General features: G+C 35.6%; 1 protein-coding gene and 1 pseudogene across 1 annotated transcript; both read right to left on the minus strand.

The window, feature by feature from the left end:
- Nucleotides 1-222: 222 nt before the first annotated feature.
- LOC132030223 (protein TIFY 5A-like) lies at nt 223-1,656 on the minus strand. The gene is made up of 3 exons (XM_059419756.1): nt 1,469-1,656; nt 1,268-1,358; nt 223-583 (listed from the first exon to the last, which is right to left on the minus strand). The coding sequence occupies exons 1-3, from the start codon at nt 1,555-1,557 to the stop codon at nt 389-391; spliced, it is 375 nt and encodes a 124-aa protein (XP_059275739.1). The 5' UTR covers nt 1,558-1,656; the 3' UTR covers nt 223-388.
- A 5,050-nt stretch (nt 1,657-6,706) lies between these two features.
- LOC132030233 (protein TIFY 5A-like) lies at nt 6,707-11,605 on the minus strand (annotated as a pseudogene).
- Between the last annotated feature and the right edge of the window lie 337 nt (nt 11,606-11,942).

Consider the following 11,942-nt stretch of genomic DNA (forward strand, 5'->3'; position numbering starts at 1 on the left):
TGAATGACACAATAGTGTTATACTTGATAATCCACCTAGCTATCCAAAAATTACTTTCTCCTCCTTTCCCCCAATACAATTAATTAGAAAATTGACATGAATATCCGCTCACCAAGTAATAGCCAGCAAATGTATATTTTATGTATATTATTGTATAAAATACATAAAATATATATTTATCATGCATAATAGTGTATATTTTGTATATTTGGCTAGAGAATGTAATTCTTTTTTACCGATCAGCCAAATGGGTAACTTGCCCATTAAATTGCACCAAAATACAAAATGTATGTACAAATGGACTAAACCATTGGGCCTAATATAGAGCTAGAAGTAAGTGGGCCTGAAACTGGCTGGGCCGAGCTAAGATGAAGCCCAAGGATAGCAGCTAGTGATATATCATGTATGGAGAAGTTGCTTGAATTCTGTTCCTTCTCTTCTGTAGAAATCTTTGCAGAGATCTCTTTGTAGAAAGACCAGTCTGGGGTTGTAATAATGGTGATGTTGGCTCTGAAATTGGTGATGAATTTCTTTTTGTTTTCTCTTCCACTTGTCTACTTGCAAGACATACTATTGCTTTCGCCTGTATTTTCATGAACGAAAAATAAATAAATTACTAGGAATTACTAATAAAGCAACTCATTTGTTATTAGAACAGTTATATTTTCAAATTATAGAAATTTTGGTACCGTTATGCCTAATCGCTAGTAGTAGATACATAAAAATTACGGCAACTTATTCTAGTTCGGTAAAAGAGTGGGTTCATGTTTAATAAATGAGAAATACATAGCTTCTGTTAATAAACAGCAATGTGGTGGATGATATACTGGAACAGAATCGTTAAAAATAAATTATCAAAGTGATTATTTTTATGGTTATCTCTTTATGATTAAAATAGTATATCTTCTAGTATCATTTTTATAAGTAAAAAATATTTGTTCTCGTCGCCCACCTCTCTAGACCAAAATGAAAAAAGAGTAGGGCATTCAATATTCAAATTGCTAATAAATTTCAGTTCATTGTATTTGTTTAAATCAAATTAGATCACCTTCCCTGAAAATACCAAGAAGCTGCTTCACTAGTACTAATGGTACCAAAAGACAAAATTCTACTAGCCATTTGCAATTCAGTGAGCAAAGGGAGCACAGAAGGTCCATACAATAAAGCTTCCTTCATCTTCCCCCCTACCCCCTCCACCATCCCCCACGCCCACCCCCACAAGGGAAAAAAAAAAAAGTGAAAAAAATTATGCTAGAGTTACACATACCTGAAGTTCGGTAGCATCAGAAACCACAAGTTTGCCATTGTAAAATATGGTTAGCTGATGTTGCGGTTGCTTCTCTAATTCTTGATCCTCCCTATAATAACGAAAAGCAAATATAACTCAATACCTATGCATATTACTGATCATTACAAGGACTACTTGTCATGAATGGAAATAGCTAGAGAGAGAGAGAGAGAGACTTACATTGAGAAGTAGGGGGTACTGCAATTCGTAGGAAAAAAAGAAATACAAGGAGGCATAAGGCTGAGTTCCAAGTTAAAATTTCTTCTCATCTTCTTCAAAGATTAAATGATAATCAAGATTTACTTAGAAGTTTGGATCAAGTTGTGATAGGAAGAGAGAATTAATGAATGAAGAAACGGGAGTTTGAATGAATATATACATGATGGTTTTTTTAGATGGGTGAGTTGGTCCACTATGGGGGTATTAGAAAAGTAAAAGCCACGTTTTTAATAGAGTATCCTAGTAGTAGTTGATAAAATGGAGAGATGCCATTGCTAGTTGATAAATAGACGCTTTGAACACGAAACGCCCACTTCCGAAAGGAGATGTAGATTGTACAGATAGATGGCGTCCCCACATACACATAACAGACAAACTAACTAAAACACATGATAAATGAGATTATTTATCTCCTTTTTATGCCTTATCTATATTTTCATTCTTATGCCGTTAATTTAGCATACTATGAGCCCGTTTGGATTGACTTATAAGCTAGTCAAATCGATTTATAAGCCATTTTTAATTTATTTGGATATTTGATAAAATAGAAAACAACTCAAACTAAGTTAAAAAGTGCTTAAAATAAGTCAAAATCAAGATGTTGCTCAACCCCAACTTATTTTTTTTAGCTTAAAAGCCATTTTGGTTTGACCAATAACTTTAACCTTTTATTCTTTATATTTTTTGTTAATTCTAATAATACCCTTACTTTTAAAAACCCTTCAAGCACTTTTATCCAAACACGTAACTGCTTATTTATAAAATAACTTTCAGCACTTAAAAGGTACTTTAGGCACTTATGCTTGAAAGTCACTTTTTTCAGCTAATCCAAACGGGCTCTATATCACTCAGTTAGTATCAGTCTGGAACAGTTTGACACTTGGGCCAGCAAGCATCTCTGTATTATTGAGGGCAATTCACACGAATGCCCTTATTTTGGGGTGGTCTTTAATTTTTGCCCCACAAATTGGTGTCTTTAATTTTTATCCTTCGCCTAATACCATGAGGTTTGGGGTTCGAACCCGGACTCAGTAAAAAAAAAAACGGAAGACAGAGTTTTATAGCAAATTTAGGCCTATTCGGGTCAAAGTTAGGCCTGCAGACAGAATTTTGCCTGCTTCAGGCGGAGTTTAAAACTCGCCTTAAGGCAGTATTTTGCCTGCGAAAGTCTGCCTTAAGGCAGAGTTTTGCCTTGCGAATCCAAGTTCTATCTGGCGAATTTTTTTAAAAGTTTTTGACTGAGTGGAGGTTTGAACCCAGAACCTAAGAGTTTTAAGCGAAGGGCAAAAAATTAAAGACCAACAATTTGAGGGGCAAAAATTAAAGACCAGTGCATTTGAAGGGCACTCCGCACAAAAATATGCATTATTGAGCTAGTACTGAGTAAGACGGGTGGTTGATGAATCGTGTCAGGGGCGTCAGCTAATTTCCAACGTTCCTAAGATAGGCAAGACATGTTTGTGAGCAGACCCAATGCACCATAGCAGTTATCACCAATTATCAACTATTAATAGAATCATGCTTACTTTTTATATTTGTGTCGATGATTTATGTTTCAGTGGCATATTTTTGTATTAACTAATCTCTATAAACGTGCAGTTGCATTTATTTTCAAACAATTTAATGGAATGCTTGAACATAATTAGTCGCCATACATATTGCTCACGAGTTTCTACTCGCTGCCTTCTGTGATCAGTAATTGATTCTAAAGCTTCATGCATAATTGTAGTAAAAGAAATAGGATTAAAAAAATAGTAAATAGTTAAGGATAGAAAAGGAGATCAATTTACTTAAATTAATATGATAAATTGGTATGTTAATAAACATAAAGTAGTAAGATCAGGCCTTATTACGTGAAGTAAGTTGTAGTAGTAATAGGATTACTAAAGAATATATATTCCTAACGTTTCAGTAGTAATGGGATTAAGTTTTTTATTTACCAAAATAGACAATAGAAATATGATAGAATTAGACTAAAAGAGTATAAAAGTTATTCAATATTTGAATGATATTTTGGTCAACTAACATTTATATTCATCCTTTAAATTATTATAGATTTTATACTTGTGCCTTTTATTGCTAATTATATGCACTATTTTTTTTTTTTTTAAAGACTTGTTCCTAGGACTAAGATGATAGAGTGAGTCAGTAATCTTGTTGAGTCATTTAGATTCACAATTAGCTTTTAAGTTCAAGATACCTACATTGGTCCAAATTAATTTTGGGTTAATAGATGTGGAATGTGGATTTGTCAGAGTCAAAAGTAAATGACTTAATTCAAATTCAACTACATTTTAACCGAGAAAATCATTTTTTTTTCCGTGGATTTCCCTTCAAAGGCGCTGGTCTTTAATTTTTGCCCCTCAAATTGCTGGCCTTTAATTTTTGTCCCTGCGATTAAAAGTGACCGAAAATGCCCCGAGGTTCTGGATTCGAACTTTCGTTCAGTAATAAATAAGAATTTCGTAAGGCAAGACTTTCACGGAACTTTTGCCTTAAGGCCTAACTTTTGCCGAATAGGCTTAATTTTGGGCAAAAGTTTGCCTTAAGGCCTAATTTTGCTATGAAACTCTACCTTGCGATTTTATTTTATTTTTTGACTGAGCCGGGTTCAAACCCAGAACCTCAGGATATTAGGCGAAGGGCAGGAATAAGGGAAATCGTGCAAACTGCCCCTAGAAAATAAAGTTGAGCCTCTAACAAGACGAAGCAATTCGCACGATTGCCCCTATCTCGGGGTGTTCTTTAACTTTTTGCCCCTTAAATCGTTGGTCCTTAGTTTTTGGCGTTCAGCATTTTAAATAATAAAAAAGTTGCTGAAAATACCCTAGACATTCTGGGTTCAAATTCCAGCAGAGTTAAAAAAAAAAAAAAAAAAAAAACATTACAAAGCAAGGTTCCATAGCAAATTATGCTTATTCGGGCAAAGTTTCATAGAAAGTATGCCTTGTCCGGCATAGTTCTGTAGAAATTAAGTTATCCTACAGAAGACATAGTTTTTATGTAAAGTATGCCTTGTCCGGCATAATTCTGTAGAAATTAAGTTATCCTACAGAACTATGTCACAAGACATAATTTGTGTAAAGTATGCCTTGTCCGGTATAGTTCAGTAGAAATTAAGTTATCCTACAGTTCTATGTAACTACATAGAAACTATGCCTTGTCCGACATAGTTCTGTAGGATACTACAGAACTATGCCTTAAGACATAACTTTAACCCAAATACGCATAGTTTCTTGAAAACTTTGCCTTGCGAAATTGTTTTTTTTTTTTACTCTGTTAGGGTTCAAACCCAGAATCTCTGATTTCATAGATCAACGAATAAGGGTACTTTGGCCCATAAATTTTTATTAAATGAGAAGTAGGGATAAAAATTAAAGACTAGCGATTTGAGGGGAAAAAATTAAAAACCAGTCCATATGAAGGACAATCCGCTCAAAAAAAGGGTCAATCTTTGGTCTTCACGCCCAAAGGTTCATTAAAGGTTCTCCGGAGCTACTCTACCCTAATTAAAACTTATCTTACACCTATATAAAAGGGCTACAAAGTTTCTTTTGAAGGAATCTTGGTTATCGCAAGAAGAGAGCAAAATGACATAAAATGACATAACATGATGTTTTTCATTACTCTAGCAAAGAAAGAGAATTCAAGGAACGTCCTTCATCAAAAATGATATTTAATGCAACTCAATGCAATACAAAAAAAGTGATAATTTGCGGAGGCTAAAAGTGTAATTGACGGAGGTTAAAAATCTCCACTATTTGCTGACACAAATAACAAAGGTTTTTAACCTTCGCGAACTGCACTTTCAACCTCGATAAATTTTCAGTTTTTTTTTTTTGTAGTGTTCCTAAAATACTCAATACATCAGTAAATGTCCATCATCTTTCATTCAAGAAAGTGTAAAACATTATAGAGCAATCGCGCAACGGAAAAACAATGGCATACCTCCAACTATTGTCACGGAGTCATCGGAGTTGTTTTCCAATTCCAGTGAATCTTCTAAGCACTCAACCTCACTATTAGATGGTGTGAAATTTAGAGAAGATTTGTGCTTAATGATCAGAACCGGATTATGCCATATATATAGTTGTTCCTCCATCAAGAACAGTTTTAGGCAATTTCTTATGGTTATGGGCATGTTCAGAAAATCACGGTAGTTTGAACAACATGGATAGTTGCCAAGAGAAGTGGGTTAGTGGTTTAGGTCCGAATATTACCAGCCATATTTCAACTGGCACCAACATTAAGATGTTACATCTAGCAGCAAAATGACTTTTCTTATATTTGTTTGTGATTTTAATTATTTTAATTTTCTATATACAAAATTTGTCACGAACAAGGATATTTCTTTACATACACTTAATGGAAATAGAAAAGAAAAAAAAAAAAACACTATGTATCTGAAGTTTATTGGCTCGACAAAAATGAATTCACATCAAATATATATAGCTAGTGTACTAATAGAGGTAAACGCTTAGTACCGAGGAACTCTGCATTTAAAACTCTCTAATTAAGGCTGAAGAGATCTCAAATGTTGCAGTACCATGCTCGGTGGTCCATTATGTGCTCTTTTGCGCTTACACTAAAGCTCCATATTGATTGAATTTGACAACTTTATTTATAGAGTGGTCTTTTTTGTAAGGCAGTGCTATTCTCAAATGTGTCACCTCGTTACATTGATGATAGGCACATAGAGCAAATGTGACTGGTAGCATAAAATAGAAACGTGTTTATCTTCTTAGTTTTTTTATACTTAATCCAACTGGCTTGATGGATGATTTCATTTCCACACTATTAGTTTTACAACGCTCAATGCATGGGTGTTGCAGAGTAAGTACAACGAAAGAACTTATTTATGAACTAGCTGCGCGAGAGACCATTCGCATAGGTCGATTTTAAAGTAGTTCATTTGATGGGAGCAATCATCATGTTTAAGGGATTTGGAATTCCGATAGGACTAGTCTGTTTTTAGCCATTTGGCGTGACCATGGTGATAGTGTGTAAGCACCAAGCGCGGGTAAAGTTTTTGCCAAAGTGTGTGTGTGTACGAGGAGAGGAAAAATCAAGTTCTGTTCACCATATAAGTGATGTTCTTCTAAGCTAAGAGAGAGAATGAGAAAAAAATTGTATTGTCAAATCTGTAAAAATTTACACTAGTGTTGTACTTACTAATATCCACTTATCAAAAACCTTTTCCTTTCTAGCTAAAACAGACACAATTAAATTAGTCACACCAAAACACAAATTAAATTTACGTACAATTTGTGAAACTAAACTAAGGAGCAGTATGTCCATCAGTAGCTGCTAGTGATGATATGGCGAAGTTGTTAGAATTCTATTTTTTCTCTTTTGTAAGAATCTTTGCAGAGCTCTCTTCATGAAAAGACCACTTTGAGGTTGTAACAAGGATGACGTCTCCGACAGTGATGATGAAGTCTTCTTTGTTTTCTCCTCCATTTCTCTACTTGCAAGATATATTATTGCTTTAGCCTGTATTTGGAAAAAGATATAAATTAGGATTGTCAACAAATTAAAACAACTCAATTATTATTGGAAAGTAAAAACATGGATCTTTAAACCAAATTCAGATACTTTGTTGTTAATTCTTGACCACCAACCCCCAGCCCCAAAGACAAAAAGAAAGAAAGAAAAGAGAACGTGAAAATTTTCATGAAATTTCAATTCAATTCAATTTTTTTTTTTTTTCAAACTAGCTAGATCACCTTCTAGTGAACATGAAGATACCAGGAAGTGCATCAATGATGAAAGTGATACTTATTATGGTGAGAATCTCGTTGTGATCAAAGTAGTATCTTCTGCCTTTTAGTTTTATAGTTTAATAAATATATGTATATATATTCTCGTCGCCCACCCTCTTGACCAGAATGGAAAAAAGGATAGTGCATTCATTCTCTCTTGGGTCAGAAATCGGAATTTTATGTATATATATTCTCGTCGCCACCCCTCTTGACAGAATGAAAAGCAGGGTACGGCATTCATTCTCTCTTAGGTCGCACTAAGCACTTGCTATACGCGAGGTCCGGCAAAGCAGGGGCGGAGCCAGCCCTTCGGGTGTGGGTTCGGCCGAACCCAGTAGCTTTTGTCCGAACCATATATTTGTATTAAAATTTTTGTCAAATATGTACAAATTATTAATTAAGAACCCAGTAACTTTAGAGAATTAAAACCCCGAACCTACAAGCTTCGAACCCTGGTTCCGCCTCTGCAGGAAAGATCTCGCAGTACCACAAGGATCTATTGTATGCAGCTTATCCTGTATTTTTGCAAGAGGCTGTTTCCAAGGGCTCGAACCAAATTCATTCCCTCTTGGGTCCGAATCAGTTCATTATATTTTGTTATCAAATAAGATCACCTTCCATGGAAATACCAAGAAGTTGCATCACTAGTACAATTATTTGAAATGTAGTGAGCAAAGGGTGCACAGAAGGTCCATATAATAAAATTTCCTTCTTCGGAAAACAAAACCAAAGATACAGAAAATAAAAAAGAGAAAAACGGGAGATAGACATACCTGAAGCTCTGTGGCATCTAAAACCACATGTTTCCATTGTAAAATATGGTTAGCTGCTCTGATTGTTTCTCTGATTCCGTGCTTTATTTATCCTCCCTTAAGAAAACAAAATTAACCGAAAGCAAATAATCAATACCCTTATGCCTATTATTGATTACACTTTACAAGGACTGTATATATGAATGGAAAGAGAGAAAGAGACTTACATTGAGAAGTAGGGGGTTGTAATAACCTGTTTGGTCCTTATAGTGTTTTGACTCATTTAACCTTGTTGATCCTTTCCCCGAGTCCCGTTAGTACGACCTATGACTTAGTCAAGCCATTGGTTTGGGTCCCAAGGCGTTCGGGGATGTTTTGAGTCTCGAGTGAAGGCTTAGTTTCATAGTGTTGGGGTTGACTTGGTCAACACCGGATTAAAATGATCTCTGTTGGGAATTCCAAGATCACGGGTGCGTCCGTAACGTGGTTTACAATCAAAACGCATATATGATTTGTGTTCGGGAGGTTCCGGATGAGTTTATGGGGCTAAAACGAAGTTTTGAATAAATCAGAATATTGGGCACCCGCTATAGCGAAGGGTGAACCCGCTTCAGCGAACCACTGGGCAGAAAGTCCCTTTTTAAGTGTTTTTTTTTTTCAAGTCTTTCCCATCATAAACCCAAAAACACTTCCTTAGAATGTGAGAGACTATTTTCCTAGGGCTAGGGTAAAGTTCCTCCTTAAAGGTAAATGCAAACCCTTATGCGATTCATTATCATTCCTTCTTCAAATCCCATGACAAGCTTAAGCTCCATTAATGGTGGGTGAAAGATTAGTACCCAAGAACTAATGAAACCTTCAATAGTTGAAGGGCTGGGGAGAGGGCAATAGAAAATCATTCACAAGCACTTTGGGGTAAGATTCTAACCCCAGTATTCATTATTTATTTGTTGATTATCACCATCTCGTAGTCATCCTACACACTAACTGTGAAGAACTAATGAGTTAAGAACCCTAGGGCTAAAGATAGAAAAGATGAATTTGGATATCTTGTGATGAATAGAATTCCATGAAATTAAGATTGAAGGTTAACTAGATGATGGGTAACATAATTATACACTAAGTTTCCCGTTTTACCCTCATGAACCCGGATTCACATTATAGGGGTATTTTGGGTATTTTTCTAAAAGTATAGCAATATGGGTATCGTTGAACTCATTTAGACTCGTAGAGTACTATTTTGATTGTATTGTATTTGAATTTTCAATAAAATTATAGTTTTTCCCTTGTGCCTCGGGTTTGGCTATTTTGGGTCCATTTTTGGGTTTTGGGTAAAACTATGACAATAGGGGTGTCCTTAGATTCGTATTCTGACATAGAATTCATGTTGGATAGACATTAATCATTTTGAGGTACTCCAAGGAGGAAGGAAAGGCTAAGGTTTGACGATTCGAGACTGTTGATCGGCATCCCAGGTAGGTTACAGCTTACTTGAGTTAGATTTTGATTAGCGAAACGTATGTATTGTGTAGAATTGACGGGAGAAAGCATGATTAGGTCTTCGTACATGGTGTTTGGTTGGATATTAGCTAGGTTGGTATGACTTCGAATTTTATGGGCTCGTCGCCATTGCTTTATGTACTGAAATGTGAGGTATAGTTGTATTCATACTGTGGTGATTCGGTATGGATTTCTATTAGGTTGATTGTTGTTGATGGTGATTTGTTGTCCTGTTATTGTGATTAGACTGATTACTTAAACTGTCGTGTTATACTCAGTTCTCTCTTATTGCGACACATATCATCGGAGGAAGGAAGGATAATGAGTTTAGACTTGAATTGTGACATAAACTTATGACAGTACGTAGATGAAAACTTGATGTATGATTTACTGCTGATGATAATATATAGAAAAGTGGAGCTTCTTGATGATACAAGACTTAGTTGTGAGGCGTACTTGCTATATGAGGAAGTAAAGAGGGACATAGACTCTTATGTTAGTTGAGACGATTTGTATGATTCATTTTATGGTTGAGTGGATCCAAGTCTTGATATGACTTGTGGCTTTGTGACTTGTACCTTCACTGTTGCTTTATTGGTTTGCATTGATTTATCATGTTTACACTCATTTATGCATTCACACACTCATACATAATGGAAATGGTTCGGAAGACTTGTGGCATGATGCCTTGTGTTGGACATTGATATTGGTAATTGTTCATAGTCCATACATACTAATGAACTGGAACACGTTGAGATATACATTGTGATGTGAAATTAGTGAAGAAGTTAATATAATATTTTTGTTGAACTTATGATACTATTTGATATACATGGTACTTGATGAATTGATCATTGAGAGTGATGTGACAGTGTTACTATACATATGAAAAGGCACATTTGACTCGGGAGGAGGGGAGGATGTGACCTAGTTGTGAGCTCGTGGTTCGAGGTTCGTTTCGAAAACGAGTGGTACATGATGTGGATCCGCGTCCGAGGTTCTTTCCGGAGCGGAGGATTTATGGCTCGGGTCCGATGAGTATCCGGAACGAGTGGTACATGGACACCATGGGTCCCCTGCAGGTCATGACTACTGAGCAATGACATCAGTTAGCATGTGTGTACAGTTCAAGTGATTGGGCATTGCACGTCATTGCATTGCATTGCATTGCACGTCATCATATTTTACATTACACATCATTACATTTTATTCTGCATTATTATATGCTCGTTTGTTACAGATTTTGGTACGGATGTTGAATGCCTATTATGATATTAATATGACCATTGACTGAGTTAAATTGTGGATTAGTGACTCTACCTACGGAAGGAACTTGGACTTGTGATTATCAGGTGAGATTATTGAAACTTGATAGACTTGTGGTTTAGAAGCTTCATCTTAGGCTATGACTCTGTTGTGGGATATTCTACGACTTGGACTTGAGTGTTAAGTGTCTATCTGTTTATCTTATTGATTTTATAGTTATATGCGTGAACTAATCTTAGTCGGCTTATGATGCTTACCGGTACATAGTGTTTGTACTGATGCTACCTGGCTGCACCCTTTTTGAGTGCAGATTGTGTTTCAGAGATTTCATCCAAATTACATCTCTAGCTTGAAGCTAGTTTGCTTGATCAGATCCGAGGATGAGCTTCTATCCATGCCATGCCACCTGAAGATCTCTCTTTCCGGATGTCTATTTTCATTCCAGACATTATTTGTTATTATATTTGAGATATAATTCATTCTTTAGACATTGTTGGTTAGAGTCCTTGTACGATGACTTTCAGATTTTGGGGGTGTAATAGTTAGATTTCCGCACTTATAGTATCTATTAATTATGACTTGTTTTATTTATTCATTCATTCACTTATCTATTGACATCGTTAATAAATGATTAAAGAAGTTGAAATTGGCTAATGATTAATGGGTTAACGGGTAAGGGTTCGCCTACTAGTGATAATAAGGTAGGTGCCCGCATGATCGGTAATTAGGGTCGAGAAAGGGGTAGTGCAATCCTTGGGAGAAAAAGAGGAAAGAGAAGGAGGCATAAGCCTGAGTTCCAAGTTACAATTTCTTCTCATTTTCTTCAATTAACTTTAACCAAGACACAAACAGATCAAAATCTGGGAATACTGAATAGAGCTCAGGTATCTCTGTGTATCTTTTGTATAAGAAAAATAATCAACAAACAAAGATTAATTGATAGATCAAGATTTTTATTTAGAAGTTTGGATGAAGTTGTGATAGGAAGAGAGAATTAATGAAGAAGAAATTAGACTTTGAGTGAATATATATATGCATGGTTCTTTTGGATAGTAGGGTGCAGTGGCGTACGCAGAATTTCTGATAAGCGGTGTCGGCATTTAAAGAAGTGGGCGAATGAACAAATCACGGCAACAACATCATATTAAAAAAATA

Source organism: Lycium ferocissimum, chromosome 1, assembly GCF_029784015.1.
Source record: "Lycium ferocissimum isolate CSIRO_LF1 chromosome 1, AGI_CSIRO_Lferr_CH_V1, whole genome shotgun sequence".
Lineage (NCBI taxonomy): Eukaryota > Viridiplantae > Streptophyta > Magnoliopsida > Solanales > Solanaceae > Lycium > Lycium ferocissimum.

What these genes read in the sequence shown, in the direction of transcription:
- LOC132030223 (XM_059419756.1), bottom strand. Translation starts at nt 1,557, where the DNA reads ATGAGAAGAAATTTTAACTTGGAACTCAGCCTTATGCCTCCTTGTATT. An exon ending in AGTACCCCCTACTTCTCAAT is followed by an intron (nt 1,359 to 1,468) that starts GTAAGTCTCTCT and finishes TCGTTATTATAG; the next exon opens with GGAGGATCAAGAATTAGAGA. An exon ending in CTGATGCTACCGAACTTCAG is followed by an intron (nt 584 to 1,267) that starts GTATGTGTAACT and finishes ATGAAAATACAG; the next exon opens with GCGAAAGCAATAGTATGTCT.